This window comes from Epinephelus fuscoguttatus, linkage group LG11, assembly GCF_011397635.1.
Source record: "Epinephelus fuscoguttatus linkage group LG11, E.fuscoguttatus.final_Chr_v1".
Taxonomy (NCBI): domain Eukaryota; kingdom Metazoa; phylum Chordata; class Actinopteri; order Perciformes; family Serranidae; genus Epinephelus; species Epinephelus fuscoguttatus.
The window spans coordinates 27680039-27703234 of NC_064762.1; the positions used below are offsets into that span (position 1 = coordinate 27680039).

The window sequence follows — 23196 nt, forward strand, 5'->3', positions numbered from 1 at the left end:
CAGTATTTCACATTAGTGAGCAATATCTTTTGTGAAAGTGCACCCAGCGGTCCCTCCGCCTCACTCCCCGCCACAAGGAGACTACCTTGGAGTGGGCGGCTGCTCTGGAGATGGACCTTCAGTCAGCAGCAACTTGATATCTTGATATCAGTCAGCACAAATGTCAGTCTGATCCTGGGCATCATCGATAAGCAAAGTTTCTGTTGCTGCCATTACACCGGGTAAATTCAGCACTGATGATGGCCACTAGCCGACTGTGACCCCTGGTGTTGGGATTTGTGCTGGCTGAATTTGAGTTGCTATACCCACAGGCCAGTGGCCAGCAGCAGCAGCACTGGGTCGAGCCTGTGTAACGGCAGCAGCACAAAGTTTGTGGATGCAGTGGGAATTAGATCTGGTCCAGGAGCACACACCTGCCGCTGGGGTTTGTGATGGCTGAATACAAGCTGCCACAGTCACTGACTGAAAATCCATCTGCGAAGCTGCTGCCTGCTCTCTAGCTAATTCTTGTCTCATTTGTGCTCTGATAAACATTAAATTTAAATTCAGTGCCCCATAATGCTATTTTCTAAGCGACTGTACATGTCAGTGGACCAGTGTAAGCACGCTGAGGGTTTTGTCATGCAGAATTGGGCATGGTTTCATCGCTGCCAGGTCAGAGTATACTTTGTGACGAGTGTCCCCTTGCACCAACTATTCTCTTCAGATGTCTCTCACTTGTGTAAAAATCGTGCCTACTTGCATAGCACTGATTTAAGTCTTGATTGAGGCTAATCTCAAAATAGAATTCTGTAAACCTCTCCCAGGGTGTTTGTGCTCCGTTGTTTTGGTTGTTTCCATGGTGCCAAAATGACCTGGAAGTACATTGACCTTTTTTTTGTTGTTGATGTTTTCAACCTGGAAAAAGTTTTGTACTTTTTTTTTCTTCTTTTTTTTTTCTTTTTTTTTTTTTTTTTAACCTATGTCTCTTTCTGGCTGCAAATGTTTTTTTTCCTAGGACAGTAAAGGCATGACCCGCCCTACTTTGCCTTAATCTGCCCTTGATTGGCCTCCCTTGACAGTCTGTTTCATTACCCTAACTAATTTCACTCCTTGTGTGTTAACCAACCCAACCTGCGAAGTAGGGCAGGTCATGCCTTCGCCATCTTAGAAAAATAAAAATTAGCCTTCTGGGTTGTCTGCTGTTTCATCATATTCAGACATTTTAGGACTTTGGTGTCTTTTGTTTAATCAGAAAATTTTCTGTAGAAAAATATGTCCATATTAGTCAAAGTAAGGTGTCAGAAATAAGTTTGGTATCAGCATTGTATTGAAAGGTTTCAAACAATAACCAGTCAGAGGCAAATTTTTCTTTGACTGATCAGAAAATGATGCTGAAAATCCCATCAAGATTTATGAAAAACATTTACATTCAGCCTTTTATGTACAACTTTCATGTTTTACATACTGTAGGACAGAATACATTTACATACAGTAATCATGTGTCATTTAGGTGTGTGAAAGGAGATTCAGGACTGCGTCTACAGCTCTAAAATGTTTTGGTCGGCGATGTTGAAGAATCAGCAGCTTAGCAGGGCAATCCCAGCCAGTACCAGACTTTGTTAAAATATCTTCAGAGCTCAGGAGTAACGGAGAAACATTGCCTAATTCCTGTGAAGCCCAAACACATGTTGATTTATATCTTCAAGAGGTTCAGTATGTGCTGATTCTGAAGAAAGGGCCTCCAGCTTTGCATGTTTTCCCTTTTTTGGAAACTTTGGACAAATATTTAGAATTCCAGGCGTGAAATCACAGCAGAGCCCTGACTGGTTTACATTCGTATCACTGCAGCTGCATGAATAACATAATATTTATGGTACTAACATAAGTTGATGTAGTTGTATTCAGTAACCTGAATAGCAATACGTGAGTTTGTGCGCATTGGGGACGTATGTTCCACCTTGAAAAACTAAAATATACTGATACTGTTTAAACAATGCTACATACAGAAATGAAATTATACTTGATATTTATCACATCAGGTTTTATATGGAGAATTTAAGACTTCCTCACCGTTTGAATACAACCAGTCCGGTTACGTTGAAGTGTCATTTAAAGGGGCAATAAGTTATTTGAAAATATAATGGACTTTTATTTCTAATGATCTGGATGTCAATGTTGTGAGAGAGTAAATCTAGAAAAGAGTTCCTTTTAAAGTGCCACCCTGTCATCAAACTCGCACAGATAGTTCATGGTCCGATCGCAGTAGTGGTCCCACCAGTCGCCATCGTCTGACGACATCGCCACGCAGTTCTCCCGTTTACCTCCGTCCGGCTGGCTGGACAGGAAGTGTTTGCGCCACTGAAAGTATGAGACCCGCGTCCCGTCGTCGAAGAGGTACATGCCCTCGGATCGCAGGTCGTTGATGCCCAGCCAGACGGGCCAGTTCCCCGGGTGGAAGAACGACTTGACGTAGTCGGCGAGGGCCTCCTGCTCCCTGCGGTCGCGGGGCATTGCCATGCGGCCACCACGTTCCATGCACTTCCTGGATGCTCCAGCGTAGTCCTCATGGCTATTGTACACAAGATAACATTTGTATCCCATCCGGTGTCCCTTCTGGCAAGCTGCAAAACAAGAAAAGCAAGACAGATGCTTTATAACATCTTTATATTAGAACATTTTTACTTAACCTGGTCTTAAAACATTTTTTGGCCACTTGGGGGCAGCACAACAAACTGTAAACACACCATGACATTATCACCTTATAAAGTTTATGAACATATGCAGACTGTTTCCTATTTTACACAGCAGACACAGAGCTAAATTAGCATAATTTTGTGTCATATTTGTATGACAGTTAACAGATACCTTCAAGTCTTCCTATCTCCTTGCGGTTGTCCTTGCTGTGCTGGTAGACCTCCCGAATATTGTCCTCCAGCTCCCCAACTTTAGCTGCAATGTTAGTGATGGGGAGCAAGAAAAGAGACATGAAATTCTGAACAAGGCATTGTCATAGTTAAAGGTTCAGTATGCGACATTTAGAGGATTAATATAGCAGCAAAACACAAGTTGCTATGTAAAGATATATAAGAGCAGTGGCGTCCTGAGCGGAGAATGAAGTCACGCTCTCTGTGTTTGCTGTAATCCCAACTTCCCTGTGGTTTGTTGTGGTAGACGGTCCAATTGTGCGTGCTTGTTGGTGCATGTGAGTCCCTGTTTAGGGCTATGTACAGACAATGTGCAGACAATCTAAATCTGATTCTGAATCACTGATATATTCTGAATGCCATTTATGTAGATCTCAGCAAGAGGATTCCGGGTTCAAACCCCACGGTGGGGGAGCCCTTCTGTGCGGAGTTTGCATGTTCTCCCCGTGACAGTGTGGATTTTCTCCGTGTACTCCGGCTTCCTCCTACAGTCCAAAGACATGCAGGTTAATTGGTGACTCTAAATTGCCCGTAGGTGTGAATGTTGTTGTCTCTATGTATCACCCCAGTATGACCCCTAACAGGATAAATAGTTATGGAAAATGAATAAATGAATGGATCTTATTATGAGGGATTGAACTGTAGCAATGGTCTATGGAGGACACCAAATATAGTTCATCCCATTCACTTTTATTTTCATTCGCCTTGCTTCATTCGCTGTGTGCAATTTTAACTAAATTTAGATACTAAATTGAATTTAGAATCCCACAGCTGATTTTTCCACTTTTTTGGCAGAGGGTGGCGCCACATGTATCCTTTATTTATCCATTGTGCAATGAAACTGACTGACTTCATGGAAGTGTTGGAGTGAAAAAAGACTGGTGGAAAGGGAAAAAAGCCACAATGAAACAAATGTGGAAGATTTACCATCCATCCTGATCAGACGGTCCATCAACTGGCTGACTTTAACATCCAGTGTGTAGTGACCAACATTCAGCTTGTGTATGGCCTGGTCCATACCTGCTAATCTGGACACTGAGGGACAGAATAAAATGGAATAGAGTACAGCAGGGGTACAATGGAGGGAAAAAGGGACTTGAAATATTACTGTGCAACTTTGAAGTACAGCAATAAGGCTCATAGTTATTATTCAGACTAATATATGATGCAGTTATTTTCCACATTAATGTCATAGTGTTTATATATACTGAAGGAAGCTTTAAATCTAAACTGGATCTGAATGTGGAGACTCACAGACATAGTTGTATGAGTTCTCATAGTCTGACACTGGGCTGGTTGGCTCTGGCTCAGGCTCTGGAAGAATATCAGGAACGTCCCCTCTCGTCTTTTTCACCTCTGGCGGGGATGCCTGAGACACACAGACACACACACACACACACACACACACGCATAAAGCACAATGTTTTCATCACATCTAAGTTCTGTTTGATTAAAATGAAACCCAGCTTCCCAGCAACCAATCACAAAGATGCTCAAACAAGTTACTCAAGGCTGTATCCAAAATGCAAATTACCTCTCTGTGCATATCTAGACCTGCCTCGGTGTCAACATTGTCTCACAAGAAGAAGACAGATAAGGACAGTTAGCCCCAAATTTAAGTTTTAGAAAAAATATGAAACATGAGGGAGCTCAATTGATTTACTCCCTCTAGATTAAGAGGCTGCATGGGTAACAAAATGTTCTCGTACTGCACACTGCTGCAGGATCCTTGAAGCAGCAGCACACTGTCTGGGTAATGAAATAATTGTTACGTCTATTTTGTATAGATTTGTTTGTACCTTATCTGACGTAAATGTCATCTCCTGGAATAGAACAATGAAACATATGTTTAGCTTACTCTGTCTTTATCTTTATTGTCTTTAGGATGTTTGCAATCTTGTATTTACCTTTACTGTCCAGTGGGGCTCCCAAACAACATTACTGTCTTTAAGTAGCTGTGGCTTGCTTATTGTTTAAGCTAGTGTGAAGTAGGGCTGCAACGATTAGTCGACTAAGGGATGACTAATCGACAGTGACTATTTTAGTAGTTGGCTAATCGGTTTGGTTCATGTTTCATATAAAAGTACCCCAAAATACTCTTATTGCAGCTTCTTACGTTCAAATATTGGCAGCTTTACACACTCTCCCATGATGGTGAACTAAAACCCTTTGGCGTGAGTACGAAACAAGATATTAGATGACATAATTTTGAGGTTTGGGAGAGACAGGCCAACATTTTTCAACATTTTAACACATTTTTCGATAAAATGATTTGTCGTCTAATCAAAGAAAAATCGACAGATTAGTCGACAATGAAAATAATTGTTAGTTGCAGCCATAGTGTGAAGGTAGTTGAATCTTATGAAACTAGACAACGCAAGGCATCCATTGGTACTAGAGCTTAGATTGGGCCCAAAAATTCCACCCCGACCCCACCCGAGCCCATGCGTGTTCTGTCCGAGCCCATCCCTTTAACTGTTATTACGAGCCCGAGCCCAGTTTAAACCCGACATTTTTTTTTAAGGGTATGAATGTGGACACTGAAGGCTGACTCACGTCTTTCTTTCCATGGCAAGCCTTCGCCATGTGCCTCTCAAGTGTCGAGGTTCCCGTCTTTTTGCTGTCATATACCAGCATTGCGCTGGACTTGGTACACTCGACAAAGCTGACACACATGTTGTCACTGTCAACAACATGTGCGTGGCCAGTGGCACCATCAAGGGGGGCCCGTGGACCCGGGTCCAGGACAGGTTCGGGCTCGGGCAGAGAATCTAAGACATAGCATGTCTGGAAGGGGGCTTAATAACGCCCCAAAATTAGGCTAAATTTTGGCGAGGGAACAACTGGCATGGCCATTTTCAGACTGAACTCTCTGAATGAAAATGAATGAAAATGGGTGCTGTGGGTACCCAAGAGGTTCCCCTAAATTTGAGAAGGCTTCTTTGTAATGGTTTTGCTTCTTACAATCAATACACTTCTTCAAATTAAAGCTGTATATTTGTCTTTTTGAGGAAAAGAACGACCTGCCTATTTGAGAAACACCAACTGTGAATGCGGTACAAAACAGATACGTAACACATTAAAACTGGATTGTTGTGGAATTCAAAATGTTAACTGTAACGGTGTTAGTCTATCTACAACATATATTTTATGATATTAAGTGTAAAATAGGAAACCGAAGTATATCGTACATATTTTCAATTTCTTAACTCTCCATATTGACACAGTATTCACCTAGCCTATAAACTCAATAACATTTGAATTCCTGAAATTCAGTTGTGACTTTTGGTGTTGGTGTGGCCCCTTCTGGCCACCCCAATGAAAAATGTCTGGGTGCACCACTGTTAGTATTGTCAAAAAATCTGTCTAGCCACCATGTATGCCTACTATTACTAATCAGTATCACCATGTTCCCTTAGAGGCTTAGGGACTGGCAGAGAGAGATGGGTGTTTTAGCCTAAGTAGAGGAAAAACTTGCCAGATGGACCTGTTCCTCTGGGTGTATTATCATAAATACCCATCTTTAATACCATTATTATCCTCACCATGTCTGGTTTGTTTGCATCTCTGCTGTCTCAGCATTATATTTGTCAAACTTTATCTCAATGTTTGTTATCTTCTGCTTGGTTTAGCTAGACCTGACTCCCTCCCACACACATGTACAGTGCACTGCATACACTCAGAACATTGTGAATGGATTCAGTGTTTTACCCAAAGAAACAGGCATGCAACAGTAACAGCCACATCTCCAATAAAAATGCAGTTTAGAGTCTAAGCACACACAGACAGTACACACAAACAGTCCTGACCTGTGTCGGCGAAGCGTTGGCTGTCCCTGAAGGAACACACACTCCCAGAGAATATAAACACAGGAGAGCGAGCGAGGTGGCGACCGGTCCCATTTTCTGCTTCTTACTAACTCTGCTCTCACTTCAGCAGCAAAACTCCCTCTGACTCTCTCTCCCTCTGTCTCTCTTTCACTCCTCTTTCCCTCCTGACCCTGGTGCTTCCCTCATATGTGATGTGATCCAGCAGCAGCAGGAATCTCCCATTAGAAGTGTGAATGAGAGAAAACACACAGAAGCTGAAAATCCCAGGTACTTAAAAGATAAATGGGAACCACATCCGAGTCGTCTGCCTGCTGTCTTTTCTCTCTGTGCCCTGCTCAGGATGTCTCTCCTCTCGTGCCAAACAACAGGAAACCTCTTTGTTTTTACTCCCACCTCCCATTTCCACTCTTTGTGTGAACTCTGCAGTTTTACACTGAGGGATAACATCACAGATAATTCATGTTTTTAGGGTTTTATTTTAGTCTGGGAAGAATTTCACTGTCCAAAGAAAACCATGTAACTCCAAAATGTCAACCTTTCAAGAGCTAAGAAAAACAGTCTCGTCTAAAGCTTTTAAATGGGACTCAGACTAAATGGGATTATCTCATCCCATAAAGGTTGGGCGTCCAAAGAAAACCATATGTCTCCAAAATTTCACATGCTAAGACAAACAGCTCTGTCCTCAGCTTTAGGACCTTTTTTCTTTTAGCTGTTTTTTTTTTTTAATAATTTGCTAAATACATATGAGACTTTTGTCAACCCATAAAGGAACACTTCATCCTTCAGTTCACCAAATTTGGAAATATGTGGTTTCCTTGGACAGCATTTTGATTCTTTGGTTTGTCTGAAAAAAATTACAAAAATCAAAATCAAAATCTGGGGATACAGTGTTCACACATATTTGGGAAACCAGTAGTGTAAAAAAAAACTGTCAGTGAAATATTTATTTATTTATTTATTTTTATTTTTATGTAAACTTTATTTAACCAGGAAGTCCCATTGAGATTGAAAATCTCTTTTACAAGAGAGACCTGGCCAAGGTAGCAGCCAATCAAAACACATTTAAAATGCAATAAATACAACATTTAATACTTAATTATCCACAAAAATCCACATTTATAACCTGAATAAGTTCAGTGCTCAATAATAACAATAATGTTTAGCAATAGCTTGCTTGCAATCACATAACTATTGTAACACGCAAAATTCATATGTAGGGCAGAAAGTGATGAATCCATATATTGAATGAATTGGATATAGAGGAAGACCACATAGAAGGGTTGGATAAACCTTCAGGTGACGGGTATCGTCAGAAAAAGTTTTTCAATTTGCCCGCAGCTGTGGACACAATCATTGTTACAAATTACCTTATCCTCCAGACCTCCTAACGTTACTAACGTTACTAACGTTACTAATGAAGCTCAGCGTAACTTCAATCAGGAAGACTTTCTTTATTCTATACCCATTCACAATTCTGGAGATGCACCGATCCAGCTTTTTCAGTTTCGATATCGATCACGATGCTGTGGCTTTGAGTATCAGCTGATACCCAATACCGATCTGATACCATGGTTGACCTAAAAAGCTATATACCTTTGCATGTAGAACAAAAAAGACTACAGGCATCAGGCATTGATGGCAAATGAAACAAGATGAAATAGATTAATGCAATGATGTACTACTTATTTTTAACAAAAATAAACAATTGTGCAACAGCAGTTAAAATAGTGTAGAGCAGATTCTCTCCTTCACTCCATGATGTATGACGTAGCTTGCGTCACAATAGATTTAAAGGGAAAGGATCACCTCAGGTATAGGTTGCATTTTCCGATACCCGATCCATCTATTTCGATGATATCGGGGCCGATATTCGATCCAGATATCAGATCGGTGCATCCCTACACAATTCCCATACCACTTCCACCAGTCAGCTGACTATGGCCGTTCTCTCTCCTGGTTAGCCAAACAAATTTTGCCATGATCTCCTTCAGCCAGCCTAATGTTAGGTGGAATCGTACGTGTACAAGAGTCTAGCAGACTGTGACTATTTTGTGTGCAGATGGGTCTACGACTAAAACGACTGCCATCTTGTTTTTGGTCAGGTGAATATATATGCAAAAGTATGACTGTCTTTTATATTTCAACTCTGTACATGGACGCAATGCTGTCAGGCTAACATTACTAGGTAACGTTAGCTAACTTTAGCTACTATTTTCTACCCTGCGGGTCAACCGTTCTCAGACGTCTGGTGGAACACCATGGCTCGTGGCTAAAAATGTTGCATGATTAACGCAACATTTGACATTAGTTGACTTTGCTCCATTCTCGGTAACCCATCGGCTGTATTCGGCGTCTGACTTCCACCAGACGGCAATACAGCCTCTGGGGGCAGACCCCTGATTTTTTGGCATCCCGGTTTGATTTGGGCAGAGGAGGCAAATTTCCGTTTCCGACTTCCATTTCCTCCCCCCGCTCATACAAGTAAATATGCCTACAACCGGAAACCAGGGCTCTTCCGCTCTTCTTCCGGAGGCAAGATCTCCGGGGTTTGCCTATATAGAGACTAATTTTGCTCCTACAGACTGAAGGTGGAGGTTTTTAATCCACTATTGCTGCTGTTTCTCAGTGACTTTTGTTTTAGCTTCTCCCCTTTATGTCCTTCTGTTTTTAGGACTTGAAGTGGCCCTTGTAACCTGGTTTAGTTAAACAGCTGTAAACAGCACTAATCATCGGCATTTTGGCTGTGTTTATAATCTTTGCCTCCACTTGCCTGCCCTCCAGCTGGACAGCTCACCAATGTCTGTCGTCATATGCAAAGAAGCTATTGAATGATAGGGCTGATGATTCATCAGTGGATGTAGTTTGCTCTGTTGCCATGGAGATGAATCTGTTGACATGCAAGCTCTGTGGCTGTTAAAGTTGTCTTTATAGCACTTTTACGGCTTCTTGTCTGTGTTGAATTACATATTGAGCGTGAACATTCATTTATGGCCCTTTAAGTATTTGACAAAACTGTCGAACTACTGACAATTTGTATGTTGTCTAAACATTGAACATTTATTTCCGGCTCATATGTTAGCTGGATTCTGTTGAAAACACTGCATGCCTGTACACATACTGTAGTCATAAACACACACACAACCCTTTTATTAATTAGGCCAAATGTCAGGTCTGCTTGCCAAGCTTTTAAATGTAATTAGATAAATCAGTGGTAAGAGAAATATGAAGTTCTGAATCTATCCAGGGGGAAATGATGACATAAAAAGAAATGTCTGTCTGTCCCTGTGTGTATGTGTGTGTGTGTCGCTGTAACAGGAGGTATGCCAGTTAAAATGCCACAAGAATCCAGCAGCAGAGTTTCCAAGGAAAGCGACTGCGGCGGGGCTCCGGGATCTGGAGACTGGGAGGAGCTCTGGCAGCGACTGGGACTGTGTGTGTTCAGCAGAGACTGACAGATGTTTGCGAGTCTGCAGGACGGCTGCACACACAGCTGTTCCAGTACAGGATGGGGTGAAAAACTCAAAAACTTTTTCCAGACGTCAGTTTGGATTCAAACAAGGGACCTGAAAAAAGGTTTGTGACCCCTGAATAAAAGCGTTTATCATTGTTTTGACCATGGTTGTTCGTACTGATTTACCACTGATTTGACCATTCAAAGCACTTTTTTTAAAGCAAAAATGGCAGAAATGATCAAGATCCAGCCTCTTAAATGGAAAAAATTCCTTCTTTTCTTTGTCTTAAATGATATTCAGTAGTATTCATAGTCAGTATTTGTGGATTTTTATAAATTGCAGTCCTAAATCAACCACTCACACCATAACTCTTTCTATTGCTACCCACAAGACTACCGTGTATGAAATGAAATGAAAAATGGGTCTGCATTTTTGTAAACATACGTATGATTGAACTGAAATGCAGATTTTTCTTATTCTTTGCTCACTCACCACTACTATCCCATCAGTCCAAAAACCTGTGGATAACTCAATCAAATTTCCAGCTATGTGCAGACCTTTGAGCCCAGCTGCCAGTCTGGAACACAGCTAACCTAGTATTTTTTGTAAGGAGGACCTGTAGTTTTCACTTAAATGAAGTGCCCTGTCCGAGGAGCAGGATGCCTTATTAGACTGTAAGACGAAACGAAACACACTGTTTCACAATAACAGTCCTGTTTTCTGTTTCCGCTCTAAGTCCAATACCGTGCAATGATTTTCATTCACCCAAACATTTGTTGCAAAAAATAGATGAAGGGGAACACAAAGCGGCCATTCAGAGTCTGGAGGTGCTGGGAGGTGCTGCAGGGAGACGGCTGAACTGGACAAAGGTGCCTCAGTTCAGTGAGGGATGACGGAGACAAACATACTGTACCTTAAAGACCAACACTGATAGGTGATGCGTTCACATTTAATCTGATTATGATGTGAAATATCTTCTCTGGCCAGTATGACATCCTCAGTTTATTAATATTTAGTGCTTCAGTCAGTTGAGTCAGTGTCAGCTGGGTCTGAACTACAAGTTTTAAAATGAAATCTGGGGGTGTGAAGTAAAAAAGAGGTGAGCCTACCAGACCTCGGAAGTCTGCTTGAGGCTAACAGCCTGAGGCTACAGTAGCTCTCACTGAGACTGGATGTATTAAGCCAACACAACTCAACTGAATCTCTGAACAAGCTGTCAGCAGTTGAGTTTCATTGTGGGTAATGTAGGCACCAGATTTTGAATGCATGGAATAAAACATGTTATAGGACTGCAATGATAGTGATCAGTGGAGTAATGATAGCAGAGGGAAGCGTGCATCTACAGTGGTGGAAAAAAGTTTTCGGACACCCTTAAAATTTTACACAATCTCAAATATTACCATGAAATATTTGTGGAAAAATCTTTTTTGTGTTTCAAAAGGTGTGGCTGCATTAGACAGATACAAACAAATACAAATTATATTTTTTTGTTTATTGTTTACAAGAAAAACTAACAAAACTAAATTCTTGACAGTTTCAATATGTCAGTTCTCAACATTGTCGGTATCAAAGTCAACAAATAACAGAGAATGTGTTCAAAACTGAACAAAAAATAAATAAACCATCACATCATCAAATTAATATTTAGTAGCCCTGCCATTGCACGTAGTAGAGCTCTAATCCTGGCTGGCATGTTCCCCACGAGCCTTTCACACTGTTGAGGGGTAATCTTGTCCCATTCTTCTTGAATTACTGCTTTTAATTCTTCTAAATTCTTTGGTTTATGCTTTGAAACAGACCTTTTGATAATCCACCACAGATTTTCAATGGGGCTCATGTCCGGGGATTGAGCTGGCCACTCTAAGACCTGGACACTGTGCTCCTGCAGCCAGTTCTACTGGCCTTGGATGTGTGACAAGGGGCATTATCTTGCTGAAACATCCAATTTTTACCTTGACGGAACAGTGCACGCGCAGAAGGGAGCATGTGGGTTTCGAGAATGGTACAATACTTGGTAGAGTTCAATGTGCCATCACAGACAGTGAGATGACCAACACCAGCAGCACTCATGCATCCCCAAACCATGATACTGCCTCCACCATGCTTGACAGTAGGTGCTGTACATGCTGGAGATAATGCTTCGCCTGGCCTTCTGCGTACCCTCACATTAGTAGGAGGAAGATAAAGCTGGAAACTGGACTCATCTGACCACAAAATCTTCTCCCAATTCCTGGCTGTCCAGTTCTTGTGTGCCTGGGCCCAACGACACCGGGCTAACCTCTGTCTCTCATTGATCAGGGGCTTCTTGATAGCCTTGTAGGACCTTAAGCCATGATCTAGAAGTCGGCCACGTACAGTGCGGGTGGAACACTGGACACCAGTTTGGTTTGACCACTGCTGCCTGCACATGCGGATCAGGATGCGGTCATTTCTTGCTGAAGAAACCCTTGGACGCCCAGATCTTGGTTTGTCTTCCAAGCTGTTGGTTCGTCTGTATTTCTGCAGAGTGTATCCAACTGCTGAAGGACTGCATCTGCACTTCCTGGCTATCTGGCGGCAGCTGTACCCTTCCTGGCTGAGAATCTTTATCTTCAGGCGTGTTTCCTGCGTTAGGTTCCTTGTTTTAGCCATTTTTGTGTCTGAAGAACTTTCAAATGTGCTGGCTTTATGTAGACACAAAGCTTGGCAACAAAAATTGTGTCTTTTAATAAAAAGAACGACCTTCATCACTGGTACCAAAATGACCCAATACTCAAAATTTCTTATGTATTTTTATGGAACCAATCAATTTTAAGTTTTTAATGGCTTTTTTAGGATTTATTTAGTATTTTGGCTGTGACTGTACTAAAAGAAATTGCACTTGAAGACCTAAGAGTGATTCTTAATGCAGTATTTCACAAATGCATGGGTTGTCCGAAAACTTTTTTCCACCACTGTACTCATGAATGAGAGGTGCCATCCTCAGCGACGCTGTAACCTTAGCTGGTGGTGCTAGGTGAGCTAGCACTAGATGCAAACGTCCTTCTGCACGGTAATATAGTTAGCAGACAAAAAATAGTTCCTACATTAACTGCTCATAACAAGCTCTGTGGATTATCTCGAGTAATTCATGATTTCTGGAAAGAGACATTGCTGTTGAGTTGTTTAGCACCACAAGCCAAGTGTCATTTAGCTCCATTATATTGGAGAGAAGGCAGGATATCTCCAACACTCAGCAACTCACACCAAAACAATTTAGATTGATAAATAGCACCACAGGTAAGAGGAAATATATGTATTTTTGGTTTGGGGTGAACTGTCCCTTTAAATATGTGACTTGAATGATTTGGTGAAAGTCTTCTTCATGACTTTATATGGTGTAAAACAAAAAAAGTTGAAGAATATAGGCCTAGTTTGCCATTTTGGGTGACACTCTTATTTATTTTCTTGCGTAGATATCTGTAGAGTTGTGTAAAGCTACGCTCCAGCAGCCATTAGCTTAGCATAGAGACTGGAAACAGGGATAAACAATTAGCCTGGCTCCATCCAAAGCACATCCCACCAACACCTCTAAAGCTAACTACAAAAATGTCCTTGTTTCATTCATACAGAAACCTAAGTGTAAAACAACAACTCAGTTTTTATGGGGGATACGTGTCACACCAGTTTTTGGTCAGGCTCAGTAACTTTAGAGGTGCTTGTTGGGCAGCTTATGTTACCTTTGAACAGAGCCAAGCTAGCTGCCCCCCCGTTTCCAGTCTGTATGCTGAGCTAGGCTAATTGGCTGCTAACTCCTGCTACAAATTGATTGTATGGACAAAGAGTGGTACAGATCTTATTATTTAACTCCAAAGAAAAAAATCAGGTTCCTAAAAAGGTAAAAACATTTAGTTAAAAAAATCTGTTTAGTCATGCCAACAAACATTACAAATTTACTTTTGTACCTGGAATGAGTCCTAAATCCCAGAAATGAGTTAGCATTTTACCACTCACAGTTTCCTTGTCTCAAAGTCAATGGTATTTAAAAACAGGTTTTTGATAAGATGCCTGAAATAAGGTCTGTGGTTAACACAAGCTTAAGAGACTTTCATGTTTTCTTCTATGACACTTAAATACATCAGTAAATACCCCACACATGAATTTTGAAGCCCTTATGTTACTTAAAAAGGATGTTGCTAACATGTGGCTAAATGAGACTACAAAACGTCATCATGTCAAGCCACGCCAAACGCAGCTTTACAGTGAAGTTATGGTGGTGTCGTTAGGTCAGGCGTCCATAGTGTAGTTTGTTTATAGCCTAACGTTAACTTTTTACCTCTAGCGATTGCATTTAGGCTTCAATAAGTGGTGTTCATTTGTGAACATTAACTTGCTGAACAAAACTTGTAACTGTCTTAAACGTGTTTGCCACATAACTTATTTTACGGCAATAATCCAAAATTCCATAGGCTTTTTGACAAGGGAACCAGCGCGATGCTAACTTCCACATTGGCTTACAGAAAATAGTCATCCCTGGGGCACTCTATAGTGCAAAATTTTATATTGCCGACTTTTATTTTGTTTTGGCATAGATGTTATGAATATTGTATAACACCAATTATAGAAGAGGTCAACTGGACCACATTAGGCACTCACTAAAACCCAACTACCCACTTCACATGGTGTAACCGATGTAGCCCTGGCTTCGCTGTTAGCCTTCACTACATACATTATGTATGAAACACAGTAATGCTCTTCCTTCCTTAAATACACACTATAGAGCGGCTGCTTCAAGCCCGGGGGAGACGATGGAATGAGGTCTGGCGATTCTAAACTGGGCCAACGTGTTGTTCAACTGAACAGCACAAACTTTCCTCTGAGCACCGGACATGCTTCCCCCCTCCTTTCCTAAATGGCATCTTGGATCTGGTAGAAATTACAGCTGGAGGAATTGATGTCATGGAGCTGAGAGGGAGGTCAACAAGAATGCAAACAAGCAGGCAAACAATCTTCGACTAATGTTGCATCTGTAACCATAACAGACGCTCCTGTAGTGACCTCGTCTTTCCCTCCCAGAAACTGTATTTAAGTGGCCTTCATTAGATTTGGAAAATATCATTTATGGGTGTGATCACGAAAAGGCAAGGGAAAAAGTATTCAGCATCACAAAGGAATGGGATTTGTTTTGCAGATAACAAAACAAAACTAGAATTACTGCCTCAGTTTTGTGCCTCCTTGAGCTCCTCAAGTAGGCTAGCGCTTACAGTTTACATCCATGTCTGTGACATCAAGGACACTTCACACACCTTCCTCCACACGGCAGCACATAAGATCTATACAGTCAGTACAGTTTCAAAATGGGCACCCAAGATGAGTGTCACAAATTCAGTATCTGACCAAATGTCCCTTCCCTTCTGTTCCTGAGATATGATGCTGAGTAATGGCAATAAAAGTGTTTTTGCAAAACATTGTGATGTCACAGTTAGGTTGACCTTTGGCCCATTCATCATTTTATCCTATCAGACATTTCTGTGAAGTTCCGTCATAATTAGCTGATGAATGCTTATGGCAAAAAACATGTTTTCTTAGGTCACAGTGACCTTGACCTTTGACCATCAAATTCTTTCCAGTTCATCGTCCAAGTCCAAGTGGACGTTTGTGCCAAATTTGAGAAATTCCCTCCAGGTGTTCTTGAGATATCGTATTCAGGAGACTGTGACGAACGTACGGGCAACCTATCGTCTGCGCAGAGGTACAAAAAAAAAGACAAGAAACAGGTTTGACTTTTATTTATTTATTTACTTCCTTCCAATCCGTGACCTCAAAATGCATGAGTGCAATATACATGTATAGCATAAGATACAATCAGCAGATAAATATAAAATTCAGTAAAATAGTACTCTAGTCATGTAAACTGGATCTCAGATCTATGACACAAGTGGTACAAATCACTACATGCCTGCCTGTTTATCTAAAACACCACAATTGAGTGCATCTTATTATTATTTATTCTTTTTTTTTTTTTCATTATAAATGCACACTAGCTCTGCTCAGCACTAGTTTGAGGTCAAAGGTGACAACTGGGAAGGGGAGAGGTGTTGAGGAAGTGTTGGCGAGATGCTAAATCGATACAGGACGTCTGTAACGGGTTCCCACAGCAGCCCGACATTCACTCTGAGTGTTTTCCATGACTGAGTTCGTTAAAGTTTAGTTCCCACTTGCTGAAAACCATCAAATTCAACAAGTGTTTAAAAGCTGGAAAATACATTCTGCTATTATTTCTGTAAAGTGATGCAACGGTAAAATTCCATGATATTCCCCTTCTGAACATCTTCCAAAATTCAATGATATTCCAGGAATTCCATAACCAGTAGGAACACTGTATGTAGTAATTGCACTATTTAGGCCAGGACTGCAGCACTGAGCACTAACCTAACTCTAAAACTCTTAGGTTTATCGGAATATATAGGTACGTATAAATAAAAGCACATCAGAAAGCGAAACCTTCATAACAGAAGAATAAAACAAAAGAAAATAATAATGCATGAGTGTTGTAGTGTTTTGCACACATGGAAATCTGACATGCTAACAGTACAAAATAATCTTTGCTTGCTAGATTAGTGTCTGAAAGTTACATGTGAAGGCAGCCAAGTCACACCATTACTGTGCACTCACACTACAAGCAACGTGATCAACAGGTACATGTGTAGACCAGCTAACAACTTTGTCATACGAGGAACTTTTTGATCGGTGTCTGCTAATAAAAACCATTGGATTATTGGATATATTATATATACACTGTAAGCTGAACACAGTGTGAATGCACAGTCAGGGGGAGCACAACCCCTGCTCATCTACTTTTAGTGGGCAAGGGGGTGTTTGGCAAGAAATCTAAAGACATTTAAACCTATGGGAGAGGGAGAGGGAACACCAGCACAGGCAGTGAGATAATGTCTTAACAAGCCACTGAGGATAATTACAACAATATAATGTGGTCATTCTAAAGACTGGTGTTTGTTAGATCTAGACGTGGATGTCTGTAGTCATGGCAGTGTGGTCCTTCTTTAGAAGTGATGATGAGAATGATTCATTCAGAGCGGTGACTGGACTCGGCTGTGGGTTTTTTTACCAATTGTCTAGGAAGTCGAATCCAGTCTTCAGGATGTTGCTGCTTGTGTTGAACTGAGGGGGAGGGGAGATAGGAGAGACAGAGACACACGTCAGTACAGTATGACTGGCTTGTATATGATATAAAAGAATTAAACTGGATTAATTAAATGACTTGTTTGTACTTATTTTATCGGATCTTCTACAATGGATTTATTGTACCAGTATTAGCTGAATTTCTGATATTTTGTCACAACTTTTCTTTCTGTGTTTGCTTCCCTCCTACCTACGGCTAATTTTTCAGTTTTTACTTGTCCTGTTCGGATGCTTTCACACCTGAACTGCTTGATTTGTTTTTTTAGGCTGCTGTGAACGTGGTGAATCAAACCCTGACATAGACTAAACAACCGGAGACTAAACAGTTTGCTTTGGTTTGGCGCCAGTGGACTGCGGTGTGGTGCAATTGTTGTGTGAAAGCAAAACAGACCAGTCACAGGACTGTGTCATAGGTGATAAGTGATTTTACTAGGAACTGGAGCTGCACAATAAATTGTTTTTCTACAGTCATAGCAATGCCAACTTGCACGATAAACACATCACAAAGACTGCAATATTGCACTCATGGATTTCTTTGAGTTAGTTACCAAAAAAACTACATTTTAAAATGTAACTATCATTCTTTTTTTATTGCTGGCTTACATGATAAAATGTTGGAAATAATTTCCTTTCACTTCTTAATTCAACAAGCAATTTGTTGTATGTAAACAAGATACTGAAAGCAGCAGAAAACTGACTTCACGTTAATATCTGTTTATTTATCTTAAGTAATATCGTTATCGCGATATTCAATGTTATCGCATTTTTTCCTCATATGCAGCCTTGGTAGTAACTTTTGTTATTATCATGAAATACACGATCTGATCATGAAGAACTGTCAAAGAGTCTATAACTGAGTTATATAACCATTCAGGGTGGAGGAAAAAAAACGATACAGCATAGTATCACAATATTTTGCATGGCAATACTGTATCAATACACAATGCAAAACATTAAAAACTGCAATAATATTGAGACAATATCACATTGTGTGGCCTCGAGGATTTCCATCCAATCATGCAAGATAATTTGATAGCCATGGAAACATGAACAGCTGTAGCAAGAGGAATTTTCCCCAATCAATCAGAAGGTTATGAAGAGTTTAACAGTCGTGTGTCACAGCTGGTGTTTGCCTTTCATTTTCACTGTAGACACACAGAATGTGATTCTGGCTTTGAATCCATCACCGCTTCATTTCACAATATCCAAAGCAAATACTGTCCTCAGAAACTCTGCTCTGAAACTATCTTTTTCAGAACTCACCTGGGCAAAAGTGGGGCTTCCGGATAAATCCTCCTCCTTCTCTTTCTCCATAGTGCTGGGGGTGTTGGAGGGCTTGGACATCATGCTGGAGGAGAACACTTCATCCACGGTGCTGCCGGCCGACGGCAGCGTGCTCTGAGATCGCTCCCATCCCGCAACTGATGAGGACACGCTGAGAGGCGGGGCTGGGTTTGGGGAAATGGAGATGGATGCTGGTGTTGCACTGACAGCGACGGGGATAGGAGGGTGGGGAGCAGGGGGTTTGGGTGCTCGCTGCTTGGTGGACCTGGTGGGAGCTGGAGGGTGGGGGTCTGCTACCTCAGGCTCCTTGGGAGGGACAGAGGTCTCCTGTTGAGAGATGATGATATTTACTATTGACATTTACACACTATAATGACTTTATTTTACATTATACACATGTTTAGGATAACTGAAGTTAAATCAGTACAAATTAAACAAATGTCAATGTTTTAAAATTGCTCAGAAATGGAACCTGAAACAGCAGTTTTATATTTATTGACATGTCTTTTAAGCTTCTTGTAACAGCATGGCAAGCTGTGTAGGTGGTTGATGAGGCTGTACAGAGCAACATCACGACAAGAAATGTGCGGAAATAGAAAAGTAAGAGCAGCGAAGTCGAGCGTTCAGAAACAATCTAACCATCATTGTTTCTTTTTCTGACTGCAAATTGGCTGCGTTCGCCATCTGCTTCTCCGACACTTGTGGAGGCTGCACAGATGCCAGCTATCTCAGCTTCGGGCGAGATTCTATTTCAGGATGCGCGGCTCCATAATACAAGTGACAAGTGTTGGGGTGGGAACTTGCTTCCAGTCTGTTGTTTGTTCGAAAGTATGCAGACCGGAAAATCGCAGCTTGTGTGAAAATATGTGAATAAACATTTATGGCGGCAGTTTGTTGAAGGGAAAACAACGCCAGGAAGTGAGAGACGCTGGTAGATTTCAGTTCTTACCTGTCGGAGGTAGGAGGGGAGGGATTTTTCTCCTTTCTCCAGGGATTTGATCTGGCTGGGGGTCAGGGACTGGAAGTCGGCTTGCTCTCCCTCTAGCCTGGACCTCTCAGCGCTGATCTTCCAGAAAGACGACTCCTCCTCTGGCCTGCGGCCCTCGCTGACAGACACCTTCAGAATCACACGATAACATGTTTAAAGCTGTCCCAAAGTTAGAGGCTGTATCAATATAACTTAGAACTGCATGGTCTCTCCTGTAAAATCCCTGGTATCAATTCTTTCAGCTTACAAATGTGGTTTAAGTGAAGGAAAAGGTTAATCAAACAATAATTTTTTCCCACTGGAGATATGTGCAATTTGTATGTGCACTATATCTGGATCTAACAGACTGTTGTTATGGGACAAACACTGTGTTTTAACCTGTCATACTGCTCTAAGGTTTACTTTATAAGTGGACCATGGATGACATCTTTATAACTAAACTAGTATCATCAATCTTAGATTGCAAAATCACTGTGATTTAGGTTATTCTCCACTCCCAAGCTTGAATACTTAGCTATGATTCATTACATCACCTTATCTGAATGCAATGATTTCACCCAGTCCCACAAGACTATGAATCAATGCAGTGAGCTGAGTGTTTTCTTTCCAAGCAGAATACACAAATTAAAGCAGCCACTCCATGTCATACCTTGGTCCCTGGTGTACTCTTGCCAAGCTGGCCGGAATGAGGAACCTTTGAAGCCTTTGAGTCTGCCTGCGAGGCCAAGATCCCCTGATCTGCGGGGCCTGACGTCAAGCTGACTTCCAACTGGCTCTGAAAGTTGGAAGCAACAATATCTCATGACTTAACTGAGCTCATCTCTACATGGGAATTCCTCAGGGTAAAAGGAACCGGTAAGAAATTAGACAAATAATAACCTTGTAATAACAATCTAGTAAATACTCAAGCAAAGACTGACGGGTTCTTCAATGGGAGGATTTCATTATTTACAGTTTGATATATGAATTAAGGATTTTTTTCATTATTCTGTCATGGAAACAGTTACGCCTAGCCTGCATGGGTGTACAAGACACCATGAAATCAAAACAAGCCAGGACCAGAGTACTATGTACATATTTTCAGACAACATTAAAAAAGAAAGAAAATGGAAAATAGGGCGAAGCAACAAAAGCATCCTGTATAATCATATCAACATTGTGTAGGACGAGTTCACTGATCACTCACAAAGACATTTACTGTGTAGCACTGCAAAAAAATCAGAATACGTACTAATTAAACAAACTGTCCTGCTTTCTTTTCCAGGCTTTTGGGACAACATTAACGAACTTAAACACATCAAAATTAAACAGCCATCCTAGCTTGTGATCTTCTGAACACCAGAAAACATCAGGGTTTAGAGCACTGGTTCTCAAATGGCGTGCTGTGGAATTTTGTGATAACCTCACATTATTATGGCAATATTCAACGGGGCCTATACAAAATGGTTATGAATGTATTTTTTATTGACTGTATCAGTATATAAAATGCACTGATTTCCTAATAAAAAGGCAAAGAAATTAAAATATAATTTAATTCAATTAAAAAAAAAAAAACAAAAAACATTCACATGGGAACCTAGTGTCACTATTCATGTGTGAGTATTATAAGTGTGTGACACATCAAAAGCCCTGATTGGCAGCCAGTGTGAGGGACGACATTTGATTGTTTTATAGTACAGAGCAGCTTACAAATAAGCACCAGTGCAGATGACCTACCTAATAAAAAAAAGATTAATAAACTGTCAGTAGACAGTACCACCAAAACTACCAGTCTTCTTTTTTCTTCTTTTTTAATGTCTTATGTCGTGATAAGAGTGATAAATACAAGTGTGTCTTGAAATTTTGGCTTGCCCTTTGGTGTGCACTGGGTACAAACGAATGGATAACCTCTGGTCTAGACAAGCCATTTCAAAAAACATTAACCCTCTTAAGTCATCATAACTTGTGAGTATGAAAGAAAAAGAAACAACAGATGTAATAGTGAATTGAGTACTGCCATTTTAGATTCTTAATTGAGTGGAATAATTTGTAGCTGCTGCATTTTTCGACAAGTTATCAACATCAACAACAAAACCTGAACCTGAATATGTTTACCTTTGTCTCCCATGAGAAGGGGGCAGAGTGCTCATCTTGCCAGGTAATATCCTAAACAGAAACACAACAGTGTGGTTATAGTTTCAACCGACACACTCAGGGCTGTCCATAAATAATGAGTCCTGTAATGTGGTTCTATTGAGGACAAAGCCTAGCATACATTATTTACATTGTTTACCTTTAAACACAACAATTATAGCATCTTAAAACCAATTATTGAACAAAATATAAAGGCCTAGCTTATTGTAAGCTTCTCTAGGTGTTCAGTGTTAAGTCTAAGGATGTATTTCTTGTGACTGCGATGAGAATTCATCTGTAGTCAGGCTGTGTAGTCAGGTAGCCACTATGACGTTTACCTACATATTTTCATGGCTACGTGGCTAGTTAGCAAACACGTCAACACGGGCTATTTGTGCTCTAAAACACGTACAGAGCTATTTAAGGTAATTAAAAAGTGATTTACATACCTCCTCCCCGAAGTGAACTATCTTCTGCCCCGTCTGAAGGAGCAGTTTGGGGTAGCAGACCACTTCTTCTCGGTCAACTCTGTGCATGGCGTATCGGGCTCGGATATGAGGATCCATCATCCCGTTGTCGATGGCGGTGTCCTGCTCCTGCGGCGTCATCTTGTCCCAGGACGAGCCGTGCATGGCTTTGATTTTCTCCCTCTCCTGCATTATCTTCTTCGCCATGGAGTTGATGGAGGAGAAGTACTCGAACTTCTTCTCCTCCATCCTGTGGGCGTCGAGCCCCGCCATGGTTGCGGCGGCTATCATGGCTGCCATAGCCGCTTCCAGCTGTTGTTATTGTGCGAGGAAGAGGAAACGGGTGTTCATCGCTGCGTGGGCGGTGGGCGGGACGTCTGTCAAGATGACATGATGGACACGGGCGACTCTGTTGGGTGGGGTAATGGCGCCATCTTGTGGTCTTTACGATTTATACAAGTTAGGATACTAGGACGTGACGACACTATTGACTCCTGTGGTGTGCTAAAGTTAAGCCTCACGCGCCCTCTAGTGGGGCATGAAGGCATTACCTTTCCGAGCAGAAAACCGCACTTGCTTGTAAGTTGATGAAAACTGCCTTGTTTTTACTTTTAGGTGGCTTGGTCATATTAAGTCATGCTTATAATTTGTTAGAGAGTAATAAATGTAGAGAGTAACATTATGGCAGAGAATTGTTTTTAGAATCTAATAAGTGATAAACATGCATTAACATCGAGCTATTGGCCAAACTGCATGGATAGACATAAATATACTGATGTGCATTTATACTGTTACATGCATCACATACAAGTGCCTGTGTAGCTTAGTCAGCAGAGCATTCACATCAAATTGAAAGGGTCAAGGTTCAATAGGTTCCACCAACTCAATGTATGAACAGCTTGAGAAACTGTTTCCGTATTCCTTTTTGAAGAGTACAGTACTCTTTTTAAAGAGTTTATGAGGCAGAGAATAATATCTGCAGTTATATGCCACTTA

The 23196-nt window shown here is 41.1% G+C and overlaps 2 protein-coding genes across 2 annotated transcripts; both read right to left on the reverse strand.

The window, feature by feature from the left end:
* Window positions 1–24: 24 nt before the first annotated feature.
* clec11a (C-type lectin domain containing 11A) lies at window positions 25–7083 on the reverse strand. Its single transcript, XM_049589665.1, has 5 exons — window positions 6716–7083; window positions 4161–4275; window positions 3834–3941; window positions 2848–2931; window positions 25–2603 (listed from the first exon to the last, which is right to left on the reverse strand). The coding sequence occupies exons 1-5, from the start codon at window positions 6806–6808 to the stop codon at window positions 2191–2193; spliced, it is 813 nt and encodes a 270-aa protein (XP_049445622.1). The 5' UTR covers window positions 6809–7083; the 3' UTR covers window positions 25–2190.
* An 8841-nt stretch (window positions 7084–15924) lies between these two features.
* Window positions 15925–22550, reverse strand: lg11h1orf198 (linkage group 11 C1orf198 homolog). The gene is made up of 6 exons (XM_049589659.1): window positions 22183–22550; window positions 21716–21766; window positions 20271–20396; window positions 19583–19750; window positions 18613–18960; window positions 15925–17328 (listed from the first exon to the last, which is right to left on the reverse strand). Exons 1-6 carry the CDS (start codon window positions 22498–22500, stop codon window positions 17272–17274), a joined length of 1068 nt encoding a protein of 355 aa, XP_049445616.1. The 5' UTR covers window positions 22501–22550; the 3' UTR covers window positions 15925–17271.
* Between the last annotated feature and the right edge of the window lie 646 nt (window positions 22551–23196).